This window comes from Monodelphis domestica, chromosome X (assembly GCF_027887165.1).
Source record: "Monodelphis domestica isolate mMonDom1 chromosome X, mMonDom1.pri, whole genome shotgun sequence".
In the NCBI taxonomy this organism is placed as follows: Eukaryota; Metazoa; Chordata; class Mammalia; order Didelphimorphia; family Didelphidae; genus Monodelphis; species Monodelphis domestica.
The window spans coordinates 18,523,539-18,549,803 of record NC_077235.1 but is presented as its reverse complement, the minus strand read 5'-3'; the positions used below and the strand labels follow the sequence as shown (position 1 = coordinate 18,549,803).

General features: G+C 36.0%; 1 protein-coding gene across 3 annotated transcripts in view; it reads left to right on the top strand.

The window, feature by feature from the left end:
- Positions 1-26,265, top strand: part of LOC100022865 (protocadherin-11 X-linked) — a 575,820-nt gene that overhangs the window by 35,067 nt on the left and 514,488 nt on the right. Inside the window, exons 2-4 of one of the 3 annotated variants that reach the window (XM_056808906.1) lie at positions 8,438-8,576; positions 9,184-9,283; positions 18,700-19,747. In XM_056808906.1, coding sequence (XP_056664884.1) covers positions 19,208-19,747 — 540 coding nt within the window. In that variant the 5' untranslated portion in view covers positions 8,438-8,576; positions 9,184-9,283; positions 18,700-19,207. Of the gene's footprint in view, positions 1-8,437; positions 8,577-9,183; positions 19,748-26,265 lie in introns of all 3 variants that reach the window. The other 2 variants (XM_056808908.1, XM_056808907.1) reach the window with 2 other exon arrangements.

Below are 26,265 nucleotides of genomic sequence, written 5' to 3'. Positions count from 1 at the left end.
CTTGACGCCTCTCAGCTCTTTTTCACTTGAGGCATGCTGAAAGTAAAAGAAAAGGAAATAAATAAGAGGTAGGGAGAATTCGTTGTGTACTTAGACATTGACAGGGTGGGGCTTCACTTAGAACCTGCCTTTGCTTTAAGAGAGGAAATGGAAATTTGATTCTTCTCTTCTGTGCTTGGGAAAATTCTCTGGAATAGTTTAAACTCCCTACTAAAGATTTAATGTCAGCACAGTTTAGTTGTTGAAAAATTATAGCCACTAGAAATCTACTGATGAGAAAGAACTTTCTTGTGATATCTCAGCAGAAGGGTGAATTACCTCCACTGTGGGAAATTCCTTTGAAGTAATACAGCTCCCAAAAGTATCAGTGAATTTTAATTTTTTTTAAATTTTTGGACTAAATTCCTTATCTATATATTATGTCTTCTTTTGTACATTTCTTTTTTTTAAACCCTCACCTTCCATCTTAGAATCAATACTGTGTATTGGCTCAAAGGCAGAAGAGTGGTAAGGGCTAGGCAATGGGGGTCAAGTGACTTGCCCAGGGTCACCCAGCTGGGAAGTGTCTGAGGCCAGATTTGAACCTAGGACCTCCCGTCTCTAGGCCTGGCTCTCCATCCACTGAGCCACCCGGCTGTCCCCTTTTTGTACATTTCTTAAAAAGTATTTAAATCAGCCTGAAGGAAGCCCTTCTTAGAATAATTTCAAGGACAATGTTGCCCACATTTGGCCTTCAAGCTCCACTACAACTTCTTCTCTAGGGTTTTGTTTGAAAAGGTATTATACTGTCCTTTCAACAAAGAAAATATTAACCTCAACTGAATGGCTAATGATTCAGAGATTCACAGTCATTATCTAGGATCTATATATTTTAAACTTTGGGGCTCTACTTGAGTCATTATTTACATACAATTTTGATCTCGAAATAGAAAAACATTTTTATAAGTGAACACATGGCATACCTTATTTTTTAGAGAAAGGGTTAATGTCGTAAAGATGTTTTAAAACACAAATTATAAATATAATAATACAAAAGCTAAAAAATTATAGTTTGGCTTGGTTTTCAAACTTGTTTATTACTATAACTTGAAAACTTGTTAACCAATTCCAACCTAGTCCTATGGAACTGCCATTACTTAGTGAGAATTATAATGAGGTCATCTCCTGGTCCTAGAGCACTGGGCAACGTTGTGCTATAATTACCTGGTAAATGATTATTTCTCTTTTAATCAAATTAGTACTTCTACTGTCAGGTTATGGGCATTGTTTCACATGTGTATTGGCAGGCTTTCCTTCACATTCTCACTTAAAGATAAGGTAGAGGGTTTTTTATTTGTTATTTTTTTTCTTGAGACCAAATATGCTCATATATTTTAAAATGGAACCTCAATTGAATAATTAATTTTTCATGATTTTGTTTTAAAATGTTTTGCTAGTTGATCTCATGAAATGATTGAGCATATCTGGGACTTGCTTCAGCAGAAAGCATATGCCTGTAAATCAAAAACCTTTAATTTGCCATAAAAAGAGAAAATAAGGAAATATGTCTATAGCATAGCTTTTTATATAGTTATAATATACTCATGTTGATTCATTAATAGCTCATTCAGCAGAGACTTATTATGCATAGACTCCATCTGTAATTTGCTCTCTTAGAATGGAATGTTTTGTAAAATTTGTAGGTTGGGTTGAATGTTTTAACTACTCAGACTGTGGAAATCACATCATCCCTTTTTTGTATATGAACTACTTGGGCTGTTACTTGACCCAATTCAAGTCTCCATCTTTAGGTTCTAAGTGAATTAAACTAAAATATCCTGATTAAAAAAAAACAACCTAGTAAATTGCTTCATACTCATCTTTGGCCCCTCAGACTACTGAGATCTCATTAGATTATCTGAAATATAAAAACTAAGGAATAGGCGAGTGCCCCCAAGATTTATATTTAAATACTCTTTGACCTCAATTATTTGACTATCTCAGATTTGCTATTGTCACCAAAGACTCTATCCAGAAAGTGACAAAAGATGTTTCCTGTAATTCTTGCTTTCATAAAAATAAGATATGAACATTGATGTTTAATCAGAGAGATTTAATGAAGTGCTGAAATTGGCAGCAGAAGGTTTTGGATTCAATTTCTGACTCAGGCCCAATGTATCATATAACTTCTTGGAGTCCCAGTTTCCACTTCTGTAAAATAGGGATTATAACAAGTTTGGGGGCAAGGCTTAAATGAGGGATTGGCTGTAAAGTATTCAGTAAACTTTCAAACCCTTTAGAAATGTCACTTTTGGGAATATTTAGATGTGGTAACATATTGATAGTCTATTAGTAATAGGTTGTGGATATCTTTTAATATCTGTTCTCCAGGTTCATTTACATCCTGGTAGATAATATTATTTATGTTTCCAAGCGTAGTGTTCATTGTTTTTAGTAGGTATTGGTTAAGTAGGTATATTGCAACAGAATTTCATATAGGAGCTTTTAAATGGAAAAGTGACCTTTAGAGATCAGCTCATCATAGAATCATCAAATGTTAAAGCTTGAAAAAACCCTAGAGACTATCTAATGTGATGTCCTCACTTTACAAATGAGGAAATAAAGGCCCAGAGAGATGAGATTCCAGGTCACGTAGCTCTTTCTACTGTATCTCATGGCTTATAAAGAAACAAGTTGTCTGCCAGATTCATTGGACACCTTTCCCTGATGTTGATATATCATGTAGCTGTGGAGGAATTGGATCTAACCGTATGCATCCCTGTTTAGCAGCTTCTTTCTGTCCAAGCTTAGTAGTATAATTTTAAATGCATTTATTAATATTAAATTGCATTAAATACAGTTATTAACTATTTAGTATGACACTCATATACGATTGTTATTTTGCCAGATTATATAGTACAGATAGCCAGGCAAGTATCTTTAAAAGATATTTTTTGCATTTGGTCTAAGGTACCACTTCTTCATATAATTCCCGAGCTCTTTCTGTTGTAGTCCAAGCAGCTACTATTGATCCAAATACTAAAATTCAGAGGTAGAGATTTTATTACGTGTCATTTTCTAGGAGGAATGAGAGAAGAATAAGTCTTTACCTTGAGATGGATTATGTGTACTAAGTACAAAATTGTCTATTTTTATGACCCATATATGGAAGGAAGTAGAAGCAAGTGAGGGGTATAAAATCCCTCAATAAAAGATGAAAGAAGGCACTCTAAAGATGGGATGAGGAAGATCTCATAAACAAAAGTAATTAAAACACATAGACCCTCTATTCCTCCTCGAAATTTGCACCAAATAAAAATTCAATCACATTTTTCATTCTTATACAGAGTAACTTTAGAATATAATGTCCATAAACCTTTATCCCACTGTTGGGCAACTTGTATATATTTTTGGTTTTCACTGGAAATTCTGGAATAAGAAAAATGAATATTTTCTATTTTTCCTTAAAGAAATCTGTTGATTCTTTTATTCCTTAATACTATTTATTAGGAATTCAGGAAAACCATTAAGAACAAAGTTCAAAGAGACAGTCAGGTACTTGAGTAGGGAAGGGGGAGGCTTTGTAAACAATAAAAGCAGATTTTTTAGCTAGCAATAGAAATCTCTTTGTAAAACTCTATTGGTATACAGTAGGCTCAGAGAATTAATATCTAAAGCAATCAGGACCTAAACTTCCTAGATTAAATTCACAGGTTGAATTATCTCAAGAAGCAGATAGGCTTCTAGTGTCAATCATTGAACACAAAAGTGATGGATGTTTCAGCTCACAGCCTGAAATGTGAAAAAGATTTATGCTCTAGTATATTTTATTGAAACATTGAGGTGATTGCCAAAGGAATCTCAGTTGAATGCTTTTTTGACTTAATCAAATTCCCAGAGCACAATAGAAACCATGAATAATTTAACTACAGTAAAATAGGTTAAACTAACAGGTAACTAGTATGAAAAAATATGGCAGCTTCCTGTAAATATCTTCATTAAGGGATCCCTAATTATTCTATCCACTCTTCAAATCTCGGATGACACTGAAGTTTCATCTACCTACAGTATAGGATCTGTTTGAAAGAAAATGGAATTAAGATTGATCAATGCCAATTAAACAGTTCATTTTGTTCAAAAGTTGGTTAGTTATTTTTGAAGAAAATTCATTGTACGTATGTGGTGCCTCCATTAGTATGTAAACTTGCTTAGTATGGATTGGGCTAATGGTGGTAGTGTTGATATTTTGTGTGTGTTTTACCTAAGAGCATTCCTTATGGTACAATGATGATAACTGATGTTGTAGACTATTGCATCAAAATTAGTTCTATGCATTGCATAGAGAAAGTGCTTAAAATAAGTCACTGTAAAAGCAAGTGTCAAAACAGAGCTTATGGTTCCATGTTAGTTTGTGACCTTAGATAGGCAACTGTAATGATTTATCATATCCACACATGAGTTACTTGAATATATTTCTTTCCTGGTTAGAAAAATAGCCATTTCAGTATATTTAGCTTTTTTAAAAACCAAAGGAGTTTGATTTGGGATCCAATAAAGTTATATAAAATCAATTGATATCATTTGATGGAAGAGAAGAAAAGAATTGGCTTAATAATCAATCATCTCAGTAGACCCTTGTACATCTAGTCTAAGGCAGACATTCCAACCACCTTTCTGTTTGTCCCGCTTTTGAGTTAATCATTATTCCTAATGACTACTGGCATTGTTCTTTCCTATCCTTAGAAGTCATTAGGATCAATGATGACATTAATTATTAGTAATCTACATGGTTGCTCCCTTGAGAATGCAGGTTTTTGTCCTTGTCTTTTTTTTTAAGATTCCTTTTTCTTTCAAAAACAGTGCCATTTAGCAAAATTCCTATCAAATATATATGAACAAAAGGCCAGACTTCCATGGGCACTCAGAGTCATTTGGGCAGCAGGCATTTATTCAGTGCTTTGTGATCTGCTAGGCACTATACAAAAGTGCTGGGGCTAGAAAGAAAGGCAAAGACATCATTCCCCCTCTCTAGGAGCTCCCATTTAAATGGAGCTGATATGCCAATCTCTACGGAGCACCAGCTATATACAATGAAAAGGAAAAGCAATCTCAGAAGAAAGACATTTGGTGTGGTGTTGGTAGGGATGGCTTGGAGAGCCCTGCTGCAGATGATGGAACTTAGCTGATTCTTGAAAGACCTCAGGGAAATGAGGAGGCAGAGGTAAGGGAGCAGTGTGTTTTAGTCATGAACCAACAGCATTAAGTGGTTGGAGTTCATAATAGTGAATGGGGTCAACACTGCAGAATTTGTCATCTGCTGCCTAAAATGAAGGTCCTTTGAAGTCTCTTGGCATTTGAGCTGTACAGATGTTCACGTACTCTTGAAAGTTGCACGTTGTCTCCCTTTATTCTTGCTAGCATATACCGAGGTCGTTACTGCTAACCTGGACATTGGCAGGTAGTTCATTGTAATAAAGAACACCAAAACTGAAATTTGGTATTCTGTCCATCATCCAGGGTGCCCACAATAAATACGTGTAGGCTTCCCAATAATTTGTTTTATTTGGCACTCATAAGTCATCCAGCTAGCAGAAGGGGGGGAGGGGGCAGGGAGGAAGCAAGAAATCAAAGCATTACCTTGGCTCCATTGGAACAGACTTCCTTCTGGAGGGAGCTAGTCTACTAAAGCAAGTCAAGTGTGGCATATTCAGACTTTGATCGGATAGAGGAAAGGCTTCTATACTGCAGATTAGGTGCTGCATAGCTTCCTTTCCAATTTGGAAGTCAGTCCTAATAGTCGCAATAACTGGATGGATACATATCTAACAGGTCATTCAGAAGAGCCTTTCTGTGCTTGAGGTTATATTTACTCAATAAGAGGATTCGAACAGTCCAAAATTATTTTCTCTCAACCATTTGTCTTCATTGAAATGTGTTGTTAAAGGAATAGCGACCATATGTGACATCGGGAGACTTGTCCAATTATCATGTTAGGGTTGTTTAGCACAACAATTTAAACCAAGAATTGAGTGGCATGCTTGGCTGTGATGGTAGTGGGCGTGTATGGGCTGCAACTCCAGAGATAAACAGTCGATGATGACTCGATAATTTAGTCTTAGGTTTGAATAAAAACTCTGCCCTTTTGTCATCCCAGGATGGGGGGAATGTCTAAGTAGACATGTAGCAAAGAGCACCTATTTAACAAAATGTGAAAGGTGAAGGCTATAGCTTTTAAACTCTGATCGCTTGTAAAATTATTTCATAGCAACAACTTTAAAATAGCCACAGAGATATTGAAGTTTCTCATAAACTTAGATGTGGTCAAGGGGTAGCCATGTCTTCTGACTGCATCTGTTTCTGAGTTGGAAGGCAAGTTAGAAAAGGAACACTCTCTTCTTGCAGCCTTTCTCCCATATCTGTAAGTCTAAGTGCGTAATATGCACTTATTAAATATTTATTGGATTGTCATGAATTTGGCAGTAATTAATTTGATAAAAATCAGAAGTATTTAGATCAGATATCCAGGTAAGTCTTTTCCACTCTCCTCAGGTCCCCAATCCACTCCCAGACCTTTCCTGCCTAGCAAATGACTTCACTCCCTACCTCAACACACAGAGTTTATGTCAAACATCCTCTTCTTCACTTCAGAATTTCCCCAGGTCTTCACCTTTTCCCCTTTCCTTCTTATTTTAGCCTGAGACTGTCCCCTTTCCAAAGACTAACTTCCTGACTTGTCTTCTAAATCCTGTCCCCTCTTTACTAATGATCTCCCCTCTCTCTGTCTCTCCCTTTCGAAGTCTCTTCCTCCCTATAACTTCTATATTCTCCTGCCTACAAAATCTCCCACGTTATTTTAAAAAATCTTACCTTCAATCCTTTTAAACTCAATCAAGCTATCTCCTCTCAAAATCCCCTTTTAATTCTGATATTCTATGGTAATATTTTCCACACTTCTAAAAAGAGCAATCTCCACTCATCGTCTCTTCTGCCTCATTGCCCATTCATTACTCAAATTCTCACAATCTGGTCATGCCTTACCTTTCTCACCTTAACTCTTGTCCATGTGTATACCGTGTTCTACACAAACTTGTCTGGTTTCCTTTTCCTTGATATCCTCCCTATTTTGTGGCCTTTATTCTTTTGCTAATGTCATTCCATTCATTTACAGGGTTATCTATCTTTCTGTCAAAATCATATCCATCTTTCAAGGACCATCTCAAATGTCAGATCTTCCATAAATTTCCTTCTCTTCCCTTCACTGGCATGATGACATTCTTTGAATCCCTCTAGAAATTTTCTTCTATTTCTCTTGGCTCTTTATTCTGCTTTGCATTATATTTGCTGAAATAATTGTTATTTTCTCCCCCCGCCGCATGCACACATATACTTGTCACCTAGGAAGTGTTTTGTAAATGTTTGTCCAATTATATTATTGAATTCAAAAACTTGTGAAAAGAAAGAGGTTTAATAGGTTTTTTAAAAAGTCTAAATGTAGAGTATTCTTATATCAAGAAAAGATATTTTCTAGTTATTCATCATCTCCTTCCTCTATCTATATATTGTCTCCAAAGGAAGGTGGGACTAAAAGCATCAATTAGATCCTGCTCTCATTTCAAGTCTAGAAATGGTTAATTTATTTATCATGAGTCTACATCATATTATGTCTAAATTATACAGAACACAAAATAAAATGTCAACACACAAGCTGATTCACTAACCCCCCCCAAGCATATATTTAAGAAAGCATTTCTGTATTTAATCTTGCCTCTAAAGGTTGATCATATTTAAAAGCTTTTTCATTGACAGAGTCTGCAGTTAACTCTTAAACAAATTCTACCTACATCATGATTCCTTTTCTTTATGATCCTTTTTTTTGTATTATTGACTATTTATTACAATTTTTGTTTTATTAATTCCAGTGGAAACATCTATCTGGCCAAAGCTCAAATCTTTTAAAAATATCATTCCCCCCCCTCAATTACATGTAAAAACAACTTTAAAATTTTTTAAATTAATTAAAAAGTAATTGATTGATTTAATTAATTTTTAAATTGAGTCAAATTCTCCCCTTTCTTCCCTTTCCCCTTCCTTCTGAGACTCAAAGCTAAAATCTTATGAAAAGTATTAGCCCTTTCTTGCTTTGTTCCCATTAAAGCAAATTAAAAGTTCATGCCATAATAATTGGTTTTTAATAATAAGTTATCTACTTGAAGTGTTAAGATTTGATTCCTTAGAATTCTATTCTAAATCTCTGGCCTACCTACCTCAGGAATGTCTTTTGGTGAGTGAAAAAGGTTCCACAGATGCCATACCGAGGGTATTTCTCTCTACCTGTTTTCAACCCAGGTAATCCCATGAAGACTTGGAGATGTATGTGTAGGTCCTGTGATTTGACTCGATCTTTATTGTACCACTGATCTGTGTGTGTGTGTTTTTTTTTTACAAATTCCTTTCTTAGAACTTCTGAAACTCTTACGAAACAACCAAGGATAAAGACAACTGTACAGTACCATATGAGGAAGACATCGCAACCATCCCACGCCAGAGCTGTGTTTGGGAATGCTAGACTCCACCTTGATGTCTTTTTCTTCTCGGCAGTAAGTTGGAAAATTGCATCCACCTCCTAATTTTTTCTAGGGATCCTGTTAGGGTGAAATTTTAACATGTCACCTTTGATGAGCATTTAACATTTTTCTTGGAATGGTTTACCCAAGCTTTATGTGGAATTTTCCATTAAGCTGTCTTTAGCAGATGGATAAGACTATGTCACAGCAGTTGAGGGAATGCAGATGGTTTATGCCAAAGATTGAGAGTTCCAGTGATAAGCTGTTTTGTGCTTATCAGCCCTTTAGATATCAGGAGACATCACTCACAGTGCTCTATAAATGACAGTTTATTAGAAGCAAAGGTGTTTTTCCTCTTTCCCTTCTGCTTTCTACTCTTTCTCACCCGCCTTCCACTGTAGAAGGCAGAGAACTAAGGAGAAAACACAAGGGTCCTAAATTTCGCTTATTCAAAGGTGAGTTTTCTGTAAGGTGAAAGCCCTGTGTACCATTCTATGGTGACGTGTTGTTTATGTTCACTTCAAGTGACTGCCTTTCCTTACTTACTTTTCTCTTTCTATTCAACAAGGAGCAAAAGGCCATTGAGTCCATAGTAGAGTTTTCCAATGTCATCTCAATGTGATTTCTGCCATCACTTTAGGTTTGCAATTTCAGCTCTGGAGGTGTTTCCCCCCTCTTAGATTGCTTTTCTGCAATTAGGGTGACTATAAGTGCCTTCATTCAAGTGATCCAGCCACAAGGTATGTGCGTTATCTCAAATCTTGATTAGAATAAGGAATGAACTAGCCACTCACCTCAAAGTCTTTGTGGAACGTTGTATATCTGACTAGCGTTGCCAGCTTCTGAAACCTTGGAACATTGCTCTATGGCCGGGGGCGCTGTTCCTACAAGGAGTAATAATGACACTAAAGAAAAGAAAGGGGGGGTAGCTGGGTAGCTCAGTGGATTGAGAGCCAGGTCTAGAGACAGGAGGTCCTGGGTTCAAATTTAGCCTTAGACACTGCCTAGCTGTGTGACCCTGGGCAAGTCACTTGACCCCCACTGCCTAGCCCTTACCACTCTTCTGTCTTGGAAACAACACACAGTATTGACTCCAAGATGGAAGATAAGGGTTTAAAAAAAAAGAAAGAGGAATCATGGCAGGCATACAGGAAGAATATTCTTCACTGTAATGCAGTTTGTCTATAGGTCTGAGAGAGAGGAATAGACAATAAATGCACCTCACTGAAGACATCATAGCCTAATTTCTGGGTGAAAATGAGGATAGCAGAAAAAAAACCCATTTCATAGAATAAAGATAATTGCCAGAGAGAAAAAACAAAGAGATTACTAAAATATCACTGCCGGCCATGCAGGCTAACTGGATGCACGGAACATAGACAGAAAGGAAATGGTTCTGAACTCAAAGTGATTTAAAGATGGTTTCACAACCTTTTCAACTCCAATATTGCCACGTTTTATGAAGATCACTGAGCACAGAACGGATTTGCTTGAAAATATGTTCTTCTTTGTATTCAAAGATATGAATAAAACAGCAAGATAGCCTCTATAATCATGAAAATGCCATATTTCATGTATGACTAGGTTTGTGGGTAGTTGAGGAAATGAATAAAATGCCTATTGAAATATATAGAAAACAGCCATAATAGAAGTTTAAAATTCCACATGTGTAGCTGGCGATTTTTTAAAGATAATACAAAGACTTTAGAATAACTCAGATATAGTAAAGCTTGATATATGCATGTGTAATCAAAAATAATTTAACTCTTTGGGTATTGTATCCGTTCTGTATTAATGACTGGATGTTTCATTTGAATGTTGCTTTTTTAAAAAAGGTCTCCAGTTATTTGCCTAGGAACACAGAAAGAATAATGGAATCACATAGCTTAAACTAAATGCAACAAAGACATTTTAAGATAGTAAACATGATCTCAAGCTTATGTATCAATTAAATACAGCTCGAGGATTTTAGTCAAAGATATTTTAGCAAAGCCCATAAAACTGTAAACTATTAGTATCTAATTGAAGAAGAGCTATTTCAATAAAACGTACCATACAAGAAGCCCAATACGTTTTGTTGATCAAAATACAACAATGCATGTGGAAGTGCTTTATAAACAACGAACGATAATTTCATAGTGATGAATATGTTGTTGGTATGACTGTCTCTCTTCATTTCTGTTGTTCTACATGACTATTTTCCCCAGAACAAGCAAGTTAAGATTGAGATGGGAAAATTCCATTTAATCCATTATCTCTGGTTTTCTTGGTAAGGAAATAATAAAGTATAGCAAAGAGGGCACCATGTTGAATGTATGGGGTTAGAATACAAGACCTTGGTGGTCTGACGTACAAGGCTAGAGGAATATGTCAGGTAGAGGAAGCTAATGGAGTGAGACTGCGGTTTCAATATACTAAGCCATATGAAATCCAGTAAAAGTTCTGGTCACTGAATCCATACATTTCCAGCTAGGAGGGACCTCAGGGGTCAGCTAGTCCAACCCTTAGTTTTATAAAATGTGAAAGAGGTAGCATGATTTGTTCAAGGCCTTATGGTCCTGAAGTGAACCAGGTCTTTTTGATTCCCAAACCAGTGTCCTTTCCACTGCATCATGGGGGAGTGTTTTAGGAAAAATTAAAGACTTTCCCCCTACTTCTCAAAGAGAAATAGAAGTTGTCCATAAACTATGTGTCCCTACCAGACACATAATATTTTTGCCAATGTTTTGTGGAAAAGATTCATTGTTAGGTTTTTATCCAAGGGAAAGAGGTGGAGAAACTGCTCTCATGTCAAATCTGACTCATTTTAACAGTCCTTGTTGAAAGGTAGCAGCTGTAATTAGTGTAAATTTTTCAAGGTGCAATGTTGTTCTCATCAACTATGCCAGATTTTAATTATCTTTTCTTTTCTCTTAAAAGTGATCACCTCTACAGACTCTAATTTTAAATTTCATTTTCAAGACAAAAAGGAGATGACATTTTAGATAGATAGAAATATTATTTCAAAAACCACTTGAGTTTATAAGACATGTTTATTTTATTCTCTCGAACAAAGTGGCAGGTCATAAGGTTCAAAGGAATTTTCACCTTTTTTTCCATTTAAAATTAAATATTCATATTCTTTCTGCCTTTATACACAAACCTTTTCTAGTACCTGCTTGTTTTGAAATTGTACAATACCAATTCAATATAGCCCAACATTGACTTGGATAGCACAGATCTTACCAAAGGGGGGTTTTACTCTCCTTTGTAATATTTCTGTAGTATCATATAGTTGAGTGTGTCATAAATAGAACATCTGGAGATGAAAGGAGAAAAGACATGTGCATGTATCGTGTTGTAGATTGACCCAATCAGCACAGCTTTATGGGATTTGATTTCTATATTAGAAAGTAGTTTAAGACAGAAAACTACAAAATGAAAGAATTAATTTTCAGTAATGTGGTCCCTAAGAACTCACAGTTAGTGAGTATTTTCTTTGAAGTTCTTTTTCATTTTCAGTATCTTTAGTTTGAAAGAATTACATCAATGCAGGATATGCATTTGTAGAGAAATGTGAAACAGAGATTACAGAGTAAGTTCACAAAGAAACCAAATTAAATTGGCCTGAGCTTCTCTTTGACAGTTCTTGCCCTTCCCAAGATTAAAGTTTTAGGTCTATTCTGCTTTAGTTTACCTTCTTGAAATAAAGATTATGAAGGAAGTAACTAAAGTCACCTTTAATCTAGTTTCCTGTCAAAAAATTGTAAGAAGAGTAGATATGAAACAATATGCTTAGTTTTTTTTTTGTGGCAAACTCTCCAAAAGATTTAAGTGAGAACTCAAAATTCAAATCCCTTCCTCAAATTTCAGATTCTTTTTTCTTAGAGTTCTGGACTTAAATGCCAGACTTCTTCCCCTAAACCTCCCCCCAAACTCCTAATTTGATATACAGCTACAGTTCTTAAAATGCTTCCTCAGTGTTCTCTTTGGAAAGATTAGTTAACCAGTATGTTAAATTCCAAATGCATCACTGAAGAAAATCAAGGAATATATATATATATATATATATGTATATATAATTATAAATTAATTTTAAAATAATTAAGGCTCAGTCTTGAGAATAAATTCTGTGTTCTGTCCTTTTGTGGGAAAATATGCTACAAAATAAGGGAATATTTACTAATGATTTTCTTTTCATAGAATAGAAAAAAATAGAAAGCTGGTGAGAATATTAAAAATTCAACCATCTAATTTTACAGATAAGGAAATCGAGACCCTCAGGGAAGGTGTATTTGTATTTTCTTCTTGGAAAGAAATTATTTTGCCTAAAGTCTCAGTCCCAATCCAGTATTCTTTCCTTTAGAACATAATTCTAATTGGAACTGAATTCATACTTATATATGTTTATGCATGTATATGTATATATATATATATATATATATATATATATACATACAGCCACACATATATGTATTTGTGCCTATCAGAAGAAGAGATGTAGGAGCCATACGTGATAAAGTCAACTTGACTCATATACCACTTGGTAGCATGGTTACTAGAAGCTGCCTCTTCTTTTCAAGAGGCAGAAATGATGCTTTGCAATTGAACAAATAATGTGACATAGACATTAGAAAAAGAAAGCATCTCTATCTCTCGTCTTTCAAAGTGCCTTTGCTTTATTCTTTTTTATAAGTAGAAATGCAAGCATAACCATGGCAAAAATAAATACATTTTAAGATCCTTGAGATTAATTAAACAAAATAAGCAACTTGCCTATGCTATATCAAAAGTAGCGTGAAGGATTTTTTGTGGCTACTGATTGAACCTAGAGGCTTATTGGCTAAAGACCCTATCAAGAATATTTTCCTTCTTCAGTTCTCTTTTGTGTCTCCAAGAGGCATACTCAATTTCCCCCACTGTTATCTAAAGAAAAAATAAACATTGTCAGGTTTCTTACAAATGATAGAGTCTGCTTTATGTTAACGAATGAAGCAAAATTCCATATCACTGATTTGGGTCAATCCCTTGATGACAGTTGGGGTCTGAAGAGCTTCTATTAAAGCTAATGTATTCTGCATTAGCCCAGCGCTTTTTCATAATCCCATCTCCCATCCATAGAACAACTATAAAGATTTGAGCTGGTTCCTACTAAAGTATTTTAAAACTATAGAGAACATAGACGCAGATGCAAGATATTTATTTAGTGCCCCAACTTTTTTATTTGACTGAACTTGGTAAAATCTGATGCTGTGTTCCATCAGGAGTATGCCAAAGCCATCTTTGAGTACACCAATGAGGCAGTTTTCCCCCCTGATACAAAAAGCACTTGCCTCAATCACATAGACCATAGCAAAAATCTTCAGGTGGTAACAGTGTGTACAAGGGATGTTTCTTTCCCCTCTGTCCTCAGAGGAGAGAGTTACCTTTTCCTCTAACCTTTTCTTTGTCCCATCTCTGATATTCCAACCTGATGTGCCGCAATTTTATTGTTAATGGTTTCTGGTCTTCATTTTCTGGGGTTGCCAATTTATAGAGAGAGTTAATGCAGCATGTGATTAGTTTCCTACAGTAAGTGCTAGTCATAGCCTGTGGGACATATTTTCAGTTTTGATGGCTCGTTCCTTTTTCTTCAACAAGGGCCCTTTTCTATAATTATGAATCTAGTCTTTCTCCAGACTTCTTAGAGTAACAAGCTCAGAGAAAAAAGCCCTTCATTTATAATGTGAAGTATAGTCGGAATGGAAAATCGCAGCCCCTGGTATAAGTTTACAAAATATGACAATTATGCATCTGGCCACCTTTGTTCAATTTCAATGTGTGCATTTACCTTGCTTCAGGTGGAAATGACCTAATGCTAGTCATAATTTCTGTACAGTCATGCTAATGAACATCTGGAAGTCCTCAGGAACACTTTGGACACCTAACATATAACAGACTGGAATTACTTTTAATTTGAGATTTTGTCTTGGAGTGACTCCAAGGCATCATTTTGGTTTTCTCTTACTGTTTTTTTTTCTTTTGCAGCCCTTTCCTTTTCAAAACAAAAAAAAGATCAGAAATTTGAATGGGGTTTATTAGGGGAAAAGATGTTTGTTCAACCTTTCACAAAATAGAGCTTTAAATTGTTTCCTTCAAATGCAAAACATTCTGGAAACTGATGAAAAAAGTAGGGTTGTAGCTACACTCAAGAAAAATAAAGCTTGATTGGGGATGGTGGGACCTTTCTTTTAATCCATTCTTCCTTCATCCCCACTGTAGTTCCTTGAAATAAGGCTCCTGAAATCAATAGCCATAACTCTGAGTTTTCTTTTGATGTTATGTAAGAAGTTGCAATAGAAAGAATGGATGATTGATTTTTCAGGGTGATGGGTCCCTCCAATTGTAATCATTCTCTAAACCCAACGGTCTCTCGAGGAAAAGGTGATTCTCTTTAACTTTTAACTGCAACAGTAATGGCCAGACAACTATTTGATTTATTTTGAATGTTGCAGGATATCTCTTCCACAAATACCTTGTCTGCATGTATGTGGGGATGTTGGCCAATAAACCTCAATGTTCCTTACTTATCCCATTGAAAGTGTGATAGAAGGGCACTAGACTGAAGCAAAGGACGTGAGTTTTAGTCTTGGCATTGGTTCTACCATGAGACCATGGGCACAAGTTACATAATCTCTCTGAGTCTCGGTTTTCTTATCTGTAAAATGAAGGCAAAAGGCCTTCTCTACCTGAACTGCAGGACTAGTGTAAAAAAAGTGAATATTAACTTTTAATTGCTAGAGGTAGTTTGGAATTGTGGTTATGGCTGGCCTTAGAACTTGGAAGACATGAGTTTTAAGTCATGCCTTAAGACTGACATATGCTAGCTATGTGACCCTGGTCAAGTCACCTAATTTATGATCAGTGCTACAGGCAATTCTCTTAAGACTCTGAGTTGCAAAAGAGGTAGTAATCTATATTGGTAGGAAGAATTTCCTCAGCTAAAATTTCCCTGTACCAATGAAATCACTGATTCAGTCTCCATTCCTTTCTTTATCCAGATGAAGCATATAAATAAAACAACTTTTGCAATACTCTCATCCTTCAGGTGATGGAACAGACATATATATGTTCGAAACTGATCTACACTCCATTCACATAAAATAGCCACCACACATTGTAGTAATTTGGCTTGAATTCTTCCATAATGAGCACCAGCTTCTGTAGAGGACTATATTAGCTAATGAGTCGCTAAAGAATCATTGACCTTTTAGAGCTACAAGTAGTGGCTCCAGTCATTGTTTTTCTAATTTTAGAAACAAGATAAAGACAAATATAAAAGTAAAACTACAGCATATTTCCACTTTCATAGAATACATTTTAAGGAAAAATCAGATAAAGGCAATGGAAGCAACTGGTTAACTGGTAAGGAAGTTTCAGATTTTTCAGACAATTTCTATGTTTCCCACTGTCATGACATTCTAAACCCCTAATATTGAGATGTAGTGTAGGACCTGGAGTTAGTCTTGCCTCTGACAAAAAGGGCAAGTCACTTAACCTCGAAATGTCCCCCTAAAACCCTCTAAAACTATTAGAAGCAAAGTAGAGGCAAATCTGTGTCAATAATTGGAAGTTCCTTTCTCAAATTTCTTGATACTAGCTCCTCCCCTGCCTCCATTCTATTTTAATTAAACAGGGTACCATTAAACAAATTGCATAGGCAGCTCTGGAAGTTGATGAGAAAATGGTAAAATAATGGGCAAGACTGGAAAACTCAGTGAGGTCTGTCTTCTCCCAGTATTAGGGAATCTAAGAAACATGAAGTAAAGCAATGGAAAGAATGTAGGATTTGTAGTCAGAGGACCCTGGTCTGTATTCTGGTCTGCTATTTTATAATCCAAAAGACCTTGGACAAGTCTTTTAAACTCCGTGAATCTGTTTTCTTATTGGTAAAATGATTGGTTTGAACTAGATAGCCCTTAAGGTTCCTTTATGCTCTAGATCAGTACTGGCAAAGACATGGCATGCATACAGAACTGGCACTCAGGGAGCTGCTCTGTTCCTCCTCTTCCCAGTGCCTGAGGATATTTTTTGCATGCCCTGTCCCTCTGTCCAGCCACCCAAAGCAAGCACTTCCTCCCTCAGTTCTCTCTAGTAATTTAGTGGCTCACAGACAGCTTGAATTTGCCTTCTGGGCACTCAAACTGGGAAAAGGTTTGCCAATGCTGCTCTGGATCAATGATCTTTGGAATGTTTGGACAATCATTGACTTAGTACTTGTGTGTGCCTGAATTGTAACCTAATTTCTAACCAGAGTAGGAATGATATGGCAATTCCTTAAAGAGGAGTTCCATTTGATGTAGGTACCTAAAAGTACTTTTCAGATTGAAGATGATATAGCCAATTTATCCTAAACTAGGGAGGATAAAAGACTTCAAATTAGGTCTTATTCTTTATTCGTAATTTTCTCTCTAAGGAGGAGATATTGTAACATGTATGCAAGTGTTCTTTAAGATCGACTGGTTTTCTGCCAGTTGTAATAATGAATAATACTTAAGGCTGAAAATAAGGTCTTCATTCTGATGACAATTGCTTGCATTTGTTTTTGCAAATTTTGTATGGTATTTTTAACATGGCATGCATAGATTTCTTAGATGCATGGTGAATAGAAAAATAGGTAGAATATATGCAGGTAAAAGGTATATTAAGTATCAATGAGGTATTTTTAGCCTCACTTTAATAAAGGAGTGTATGGCGTGTAATTCGCCAGAGAGTAAGATTCAAGTTAGTATCTCTATTATGCAATCCCACTGCTCAATAGCATATAAGTAGTGCTAGAAAAGATTAGACCACAGACAATAGCCGGGTTTGTTGTTTTACTAGGATACCACAGTCTCTTCTGCATTAGGATTGCTTTCCATTTCACAAGGAATATTTCACAGTCAGAGCCCTGGCTCATCAATGCTGAGAAGTACATGGGCACACACCATTTCTTTTTAATTTTGAGATCACAAATTGTGGCACTGGAGGCCTGGGAAGATTTACCTAGTTAAGCTTCCATTTCTAGCAATGACTTAAACCATCTTATTTTCTTAGCAGAAAACTCTCACGTAATTTACTATAAGCAAGAAATGTCCATGCCGTAAAATTTTCAGTTACTCTGATCTCACATGTATACATGTGTTTAATTTTAAAAAGTAAGATTTTTAACAGTATATAGCATTAGAGTAATTCATTATCTGCCCAAAATAGACCATAACATCCATGTAAAGATATTTATAACTTGTCATTAGAACCATTTCTAAAGCATTGCTAATGTTATTGATCACCAATAAATGGACACTTCCTTAATTAGAGTGTTACATGCATTAATACCTTCCCATAATGGCTTTTTAAATGACCATCTTGGTAGCCGATCTTTTGGCCTACTAAATGCCTGATGGCTGCATTAACCCCCATTTCATTATAATCTACCATCTGGTGGAATGTGATGTGGTGCAATGAAAAGTTTGCATTCTTTTTTTTTTCTATAGCAAATGCCCATCAATTGGTCATTTAATCAATGAGAATTTTTAATTGCCTAATACATGCCAGGTACCAGTTCTATGAGTATTTATACTGTTCTCCTAAAAGACTAATGGTAAACATTTGAATCTTCCCTGGCCTCATTCTTAACTTGAAGATGGAGGAACAAGGCTGTGGAGGGTGGGGCGATACCAACGGTCTCTTAGAGTTGTTTATCCTTGCCAGTTTGCAAAGCACATTCACATGCATTGCTTAATTCGATCAATAGATCATATTGTTCTCCCTGGGTGCGAGATGCCATTGCAGTGTCTATTCTCAGAATGGGTACCTTTAGGTACTGCTATAATATCCTTGGACAAAATTCAGGAACTGTCTTACGATATTGATGCTTAAATGATTTATTTCTGCTGAGATCATGTCTTCCTGTCATCAATAACTCGATATTTTAAGGGAAAAAGCAGCAATACTCAAATGAAATAGTTAGATCACTAATACAGGATTGCTACATTAATAGCCAAAATATATGACCAAAGTGATTGAACATAGTTGATTATTACTCATGTATATCTCTTATGCTTTTTCTTCTTTATACTCCAATATGCCTGTTTCCCAAGGATCCTGAGATACATATGCAGAATATTAAGAATGACTGTTTTTGTATTCATTTCCACAGGAATTTATAAGTAAAAGATTTTCTTTAACCTTCCATGACATCTTTGATTGTGGCTAATCTAAAAACTTTGTTTGGCAAAACAAGTGCTCCCGCTTCATGGAAACAAAGGGTCTCAATGTGGGTACCTGGGTGTAATCAACCAGGGCCTGTGTGTACACTACCTCAGGCTTAGAACAAGTTTGATATGTTAACATTTCTCATTTTTCAGCGAGGGAAGGTGCATAAAACCTTTGGTAACTTTGGTGTAGTGCTAGATAAATAGGCTAATATGATGATTATCTTTTTAATCATCACTACTATGTTTTTCTACAGAATGGTGGCATTGCACTAATGTAAGCTGAAACAGTCTTTAATTCACTTGAATTCAGAACTATTTCCATTCCACAACTTTTATCTTCCGTATTTAGTTAGCCTGTACACTTAGTGATGTTTTGCTACTCTTTTCTTTTTTCTCTCTCTGTCAGTTATTTTTCAGTTTTTTCGGAGGACGATAATATCCATTGCCGAGATGGGTTTTTATTCTGGAATTTGCATTTTGACCGTCCTGATGGCATTTTTCATATTTCAGTCCGATGCACAGGAAAAGAATTATACCGTACCAGAAGAACTACCTGAAAATGTCCTGATAGGTGATTTAGTCAAAGATCTAAATCTGACTTTTTCACCAGACAAAAAGCTATCCACCCCCCTACAATTTAAATTAGTATATAAGAGTGGCGATTTGCCAATAGTAAAAATAGAGGAAACCACCGGTGAGATATATACTACCGGTGTACGCATAGATCGGGAAGAATTATGCACTGGCATTTATATTGAGACCCACTGTTTCTACGAAGTGGAGGTAGCTGTTTTACCTGATGAAATCTTTAAGTTAGTCAAGATACGTTTTATAATTGAAGATGTCAATGATAATGCACCACTTTTTCCTGCAACTGTCATCAACATTTCTATTCCTGAGAACACCGCTATCAATTCACGATATCCGATACCTTCAGCTATTGATCCTGATATTGGAATCAATGGAATTCAACAATACGAACTAATTAAGGTGAGTTTTCAGTACTTGTTCTATAAAATCTCTTGCTTTGTTAAGATAATCAAATGCTTATATCAAACTTATAGTAAATTGAAAAAAATGGATATCATCTCCAAATTCTGTAGAGCCGTACCTGATTTATCAAACCAAATTGGGCTGGTTGAAAAAAATTTATCAAAGATTTTATTAACTTCATGAGGTTTTATGAAATTTAATTTTTGTATATACATTCCTATGTAAATTGGCAACACAATAATGCTAGTTAATTGATGAAAGCCAAAAATGGTACCTAGTATTACCACCCAAAAGGCAAAGAACAACAGTATATTTTAATTTATTCCTTTTGGTTAGTTGTAATTTCTCTACATTTGGATATCTATCATATAGGTCCCTTGTTTGATTTGATTAAGCATATAAAAATCACTCTTTTAAGATTATATTTAAAGGCCTTTTGGAAAAGTTGTCACATTACTAATTGGACTTTTGAAAAATCCTATAAAAGATGCTTAAGAGAGATCATTGTGACAACTGTATTTTAAAAGTATTACTCAGAGGTAGTTTATCCAACATTCACATCCACCAGAAATTTCGAATATAGGATCATAAACCTAGAAATGGAAGGAAGATTAGGGGACATCTAGTACAGACTATTTATTTTGCATTTGAGAGAACCTAGTCTTAGAGCAGTGAAATAACTTGCCCAAGGCTATGTATATAGGAAGAGTCAGAGTAACTTTTGAACCTGGCTCTTCTCTGCTGCCTTGAAGGAATTGTACTGACAGGAAAATAACTAAGTTCCTTGTATTAGTAGTGGGCTGCTTATTGAAATGTTCACGAAAAATGTTCATTACATATATATATATATATATATATATATATATATAAATGATTCTCCTGACCCATGCCTCCTGGCACACTGTTCTTTTATGGTCAAGAAAACTAATATGCTCCGGGTCACCTAGGTCAACTACCTTAATGTCATTCTGGATGCTTCATTTGCATTCAACCTACATATCTAATCTGTTGTCAGATTCTGCCATCACACCATGTCCTCTTCTCTCCACTCAAATTGCCACATCCCTGATGAAGGCCTTAAGTACCTCTTTAGTACCACTACAATGACCTTCAAACTGGTCTCCCTGTTTCAAGTCTCTATCCTTTCCAATTCATTTTCCTCTTTGCAGCCAAGGTGATTTTTCAAAGGGTAGCTAGTCAAGTCTCTCCCTGCACAATGACTTATTTATAATTTCTGGAACACAGTATTCACTCTATAAACCATCTCTTTGCCTTTGCATTGGTTAGCCACCATTCCCCAGATGCTCTGTCCTATCCCCATTTCATCTCTACCTCTTAGATTCTTTGGTTTCCTTCAAGACTCAACTAAAATCTCACCTTCTGCAGGAAGCTAGACTTCTATTTCCTTAGCTACTAATGTCTTCCTCTTTCAGATTCCTGTATTTAGGTCAATTTTAAACATTAAAAGTGGGAGCTCTCTGTTCTAAAATGATTTTAATGTCTCTGGGATGATTGTCCATTTGAGTCAGTTAAGCTGAAATTGAGATCAGGTCAAATATAAATATGAGACTGGCACTTCAGCCTTCTTTTTTCTGAAAAAAAATTATATTCTTTGTTGTGTCTAGAGCTCAGTGCCCTAGTGAATGAGGAATTTTGTCAGCTTTCCCCCAGGGCAACTCTTCCTCAAAATCTCCAGGTTGCCTTGAAGATTAACTGATTTTGATTCATGCCAACAATTTAATGGGAATAAAATACTGCCCTAATTTTAGCTTTGTTAAAAATGTGTTGTCATTTGGCTGACTTTGAAAAAATGTCAGCAAATGACAAAGGGACAGGTTGCCCTGCCATCTTTAAGAGAGCCTTAGAAGTAGAATTGCTCTGAAGTTTTTTCTCCCTTTGGAATGTGTGATGTACCTGGGGCAAAGGTACACCTGTATGGCCCTGTGGACATACACAATAAGTCCTGACTGCTTGTTAAAAATAATGAGAATGTGACACAAAGCCTGGCCTTGGGAATATGTAGGGATGTGGCATGGCTGGTGTTAATTGAGTGTACTTTTGACTTGCAAAAGGGTACTAACATGAAAGTGATATCTTAGGGGGAGAGAAGAAACAGCTTGGGATTCATCTGTGATCTTTCTAAACTTTTACAAGTTGAAAGCAAGTGTACCGTTTAGTAATTTCTTTTAAGGGATCACCAGTCACCCCTGCAAAAAAATACCAAAATGGACCAAAATGAAATTAATGGTACATTTCTCTAGGTTTGAGAATAGGTGGAAATAGTAAAATAGCATGATGAATTAATGCAAATCTAAAATAATTAGAAAGGAATTTGTAGAAGCTTCAAAAATGTTTAATGTGGGCAAAGGGGAAGAAAGAGTGGGTGTAGTGATGAAAATATGTCTTGTAAATGTAGCACTAAGTCCTACTCTGATACCTAATTTTGATATGTAGATGACCCTGTGGAGACTATGCCAGCAGAGCCCAAATTCTGGTTGGTCTCACCAAATTATAAGGGCTTTCATTCCCAGTTTGGTGACAGATTGTACATATGTCAATTGAGGACCACCATAGCTTAGTTAGGAGACATCAAGAGGATTAAATTTTCAGATGTAGAAACTCTTGAAGATAGTCTTCAAGTTCATAAAGTGGTTGGGATCTGAATTGGTGGAGGGGAACACCTACACCAATACAATCATAGATCTTTGAGTCTACAAATAAGTTAAATATTCATCCCAATTTTATTTATTAGGAAAACTCCACATTGATATATTAAGAAATGATTTTCAAATGACCCTACTTGGTGTTTATTTGTACACTTTAATATTCATCTGTGACATACTGTATCCTCCTATTAGTATATAAGTATCCTCAGTTTAGGGACTCCTTATTTTTGCCTTTGTAGACCCAGTATCCAGTAGATAGATATTTAATATTTGTTCTCCTGGTTCTGTTCACTTCACTCTACAACACTTCATACAAGTCTTCACAGGTTTCTCTGAAACAGTCCCCTTTCACCATTTCTTATAGCACAATAGTACTGCATTGCATTCATATCCCATAATTTATTCAGCTAATTCACTTAAAGAGAGGAAGAGCACTAATACTGTGGGGAGCAGTCAAGGTATCATATAGGAGTTAGCATCTAATTGGACATACTTTGAAGGAAGATAGGGGTGTAAGAAACTGGATTCATGTAATTCCTATATCCAAACTCTGCTGAGAGAGAGAGAGAGAGAGAGAGAGAGAGAGAGAGAGAGAGAGAGAGAGAGAGAGAGAGAGAGAGAGAGAGAGAAGCTTTTCTGTTGACCACACTTGGAATCATCTTAATGCATCACAATGAAAAACTGCTCTTATAATATAGTCCTAATGTCTCTCTTCTCTCTCTCCCCAACACAGCTGTCAAACTGATATTCTTAAAGTAGAGGTCCAAAAATAAGTAGAGGTCCAAAATATATCCCTTTCTTGTTTATAAAACTCCACTGAGTCCTTTTTTTCTTCTAGAATCAAAGACAAACTTGTTTGGCACATTATCTCCTTTCCCAATTTGGACTCTGGTTTAATTTCCAGCCTTATTATAGCAGAATAGTTACCACCCTTCACACATTCTTTGGTCCATTCAAACTGGCCTTCTTGTTGTTTCTCATACAACACTCCATCTCTTGTCTCCATGCCTTTCTAAAGGCTGTCTTTCACACTTGGAAAACACTCCCTCCTTATGTCTGTCTCAGGATTCCTTGTTTCCTTCACAACTCAATCCAAGTGCCACCTCTTGCCTGGACTCTCTCCTTTTCTCCCCAGCTGCTAGTGTCTCCTCCTCCCTCCAATGAAATAACTTTGTATTTATCTGATATAGATTTATGGGCACACATTTTTCTCTTGAAAGAATGTGATATTCTTGAGGGCGCAGTATTGTTTTTGTTTTTCTTGCCTTCCTCAGTGCCTAGCACATAGTGGGTATTTGGTATTTGTTTATTGATTGATAATTGAATCACGAGATTTTATTCTATTCTGAGACGAAAGTAGGTCTGAATTAACTGAATTCAACTTTAAAGATCAATAAAGAAAAGATCAGGTAACCAATTTCTTTATAGATTGGTAAGTGCAGATCAGATGGATTTGATGAAAAAGCAAAGCAATTCAAACAGCCCTAGCTGATGGTGAATTTCACCTTTTCAGAGTCAGGTCAACTTCTACAGGGAATGGTTCCCATGACTCAAGTGAAATTACTTCTTGGCTTCCACTTGTTCCTTGGATTCAGTGAACACTGTGCTCCCCACACAAATTTATCCTAGCTTTGAAGTCTTTGTATTCCATGTAAAGGGAAGGAATGGTGTGATAGCAATTCTGTGGAATGATTATAATAATATTATCCCTTAACTTGGAATAACTGTGAAAGGATTTAGTGCACCATTCTACTTCATTGTGGCATTTAAGGAATGAGACAAATTGTTCAAGTCATTGAACACTCTAGTCTCAGAGAGATGCTGGCCCGGAGCAGGGAGTGACAATGTCTCTTTCGCTTTTATTTCGCTTTTATTTTATTAATTTGATTGCTTGTTATGTATGAAGCTTTCTTTCATTTTATATGTCTTACTGACAGGGCAGCCAATACTTTCACAAATAGAAATGTCCCTCAAGCACCCAACTTGACTCAGGGCATATATACCATAGGGACCTCCTCTCCAGGGCAGGATCTTGAGGGAATTTCATTTGTCTGATACTGTTACATATGTCATTTTTTGCTTTAGATTTCCATTTCTCTTCCCTTCTATCAGCAGCTAAATTCACACATTAACCTAGTGGCAGAGTGTACTGACAGGTTCCCTTGAGACAGACATGACATTGTTCCCATAATTGACAGGAGTGACATGTTACGCATACTTTTCTCAGGAGAATTTCTCCCACCCTCAATCCAGCCAGTCCCATGATTCACTACTCCATTTCCCCATGTAACACCTTAGGGGTCAGGGAGCTTTCTGAGTCATCTTGGTTTGGTCCCTCATTTTTTAAAAATTAAAATAAAACATGGAGGATAGTTGCAACAGAATGAAAACTAGGCAGTTTTTCGTGAAGCCAAGGTTAGAGTTGGAGTTATTGGGATCAATTTATGGTGATGAAACTAAATTGTAAAAAATCAAAGGTTATAAAATCCAAATTTTGAAATAATCCTCTAACACAGTTAACAATTTTGATTCAAATCAACTGGGTTGTGGAATTCAGTAACAGTAGTAGCAAGAGAGTAACAAAGATAATACGCTGCTTTCTGACTTGAAAGGAGGAATTTTTCCATGACATGTTACTGAAGGAGCTCAAAGCTCCACAAAGCTTCCTAGTGCAACTCTTTGATTAGCAAATAGGCTGCAGCATGTTCATATAGTCAGTGACAAATTGGACGCATGAAATGGCATAACAGATCATCCAAGAAATATATGACTGGAAAAAGAACCAGAACAAGGAGGAACGACAGATGCCCAATTCATTCTTTCCATTGCTTCCTCATATTGAAAATGTGAGGCTTGGACTAGATGGTCTCTGGGGTTTATTTAGGCCTTGGAGCTATTATACCTTGAAAGAATATCAGTACATTATTTGTCCAGGCCCTTAGGAAAATTTATGAGGAGACTTGGACAAGAGTCACATAAAATAATGCATGAATAGACTGTAGTCTGTATTGTTGGAAGAGGTTCCCCCATTGATGAGGTCACAGATTCATCAAAGTATAAATAAGGGACCTCAGTCTTAAAATAATAAATCCAATAAAATCAATACAAGGATATGTTTGAATTAAATGATGAGGCAAGAGGTAGAGAGATCACTTAAGAGGCTTTTGTAGTTGTCTAGATGAGAGGCAATGAAAGCCCAAAGAAGGGTGAGGTTAGAGAGAGTGAGAAGAAGGGGATGGATAAAGCCAGTGCACAAATTATCTTTGTGAAAAATACTAATTTTCCTCTAAAGAATTCATGAGTTTTAATGAAATGATCTCATTTACAAAATGAGAGGGTTAAAGGAAATGGACTCTTATTGTATACTTGTTTTTTTTTAATCTGAAGGGAGGCAGAGCTTTTTATGTTCTCCATCCAGATTTAGGGACTATAATTACTCATAAGACCCCTGAACATTTCAATAGATAAGTTTTTTTCTTTAGCCATCTTGCAATCACAAGAGAATACAATGAAGTGATGTGTCTAGGGCTCTTTTATTAGGTCACTAAAAAGCCTGGGGTATCAAAGTCCACCTTCAGTAGGGGAAAAAGATGTCAACAGAAAACTCATTCCTCTTTTGAAAGGACCTTTGTTAATGTTGTCAGGTCTTATTAAAATTAGACCTTGATACTAATAGGATGAAGTAATTTTTGACTTCCCTACTTTTCTGTTATTAAAGAACCTCAGTTAATATTAGTAAGCCATTAATGTCTTCAGGTACAATCACCTGCCATTAACAATCCTCAAGAAGAACTCAATGGAAGGTGTAGAGAACTCAGCTCTCAAAGATAGCAATTCAAAGTTGGATGA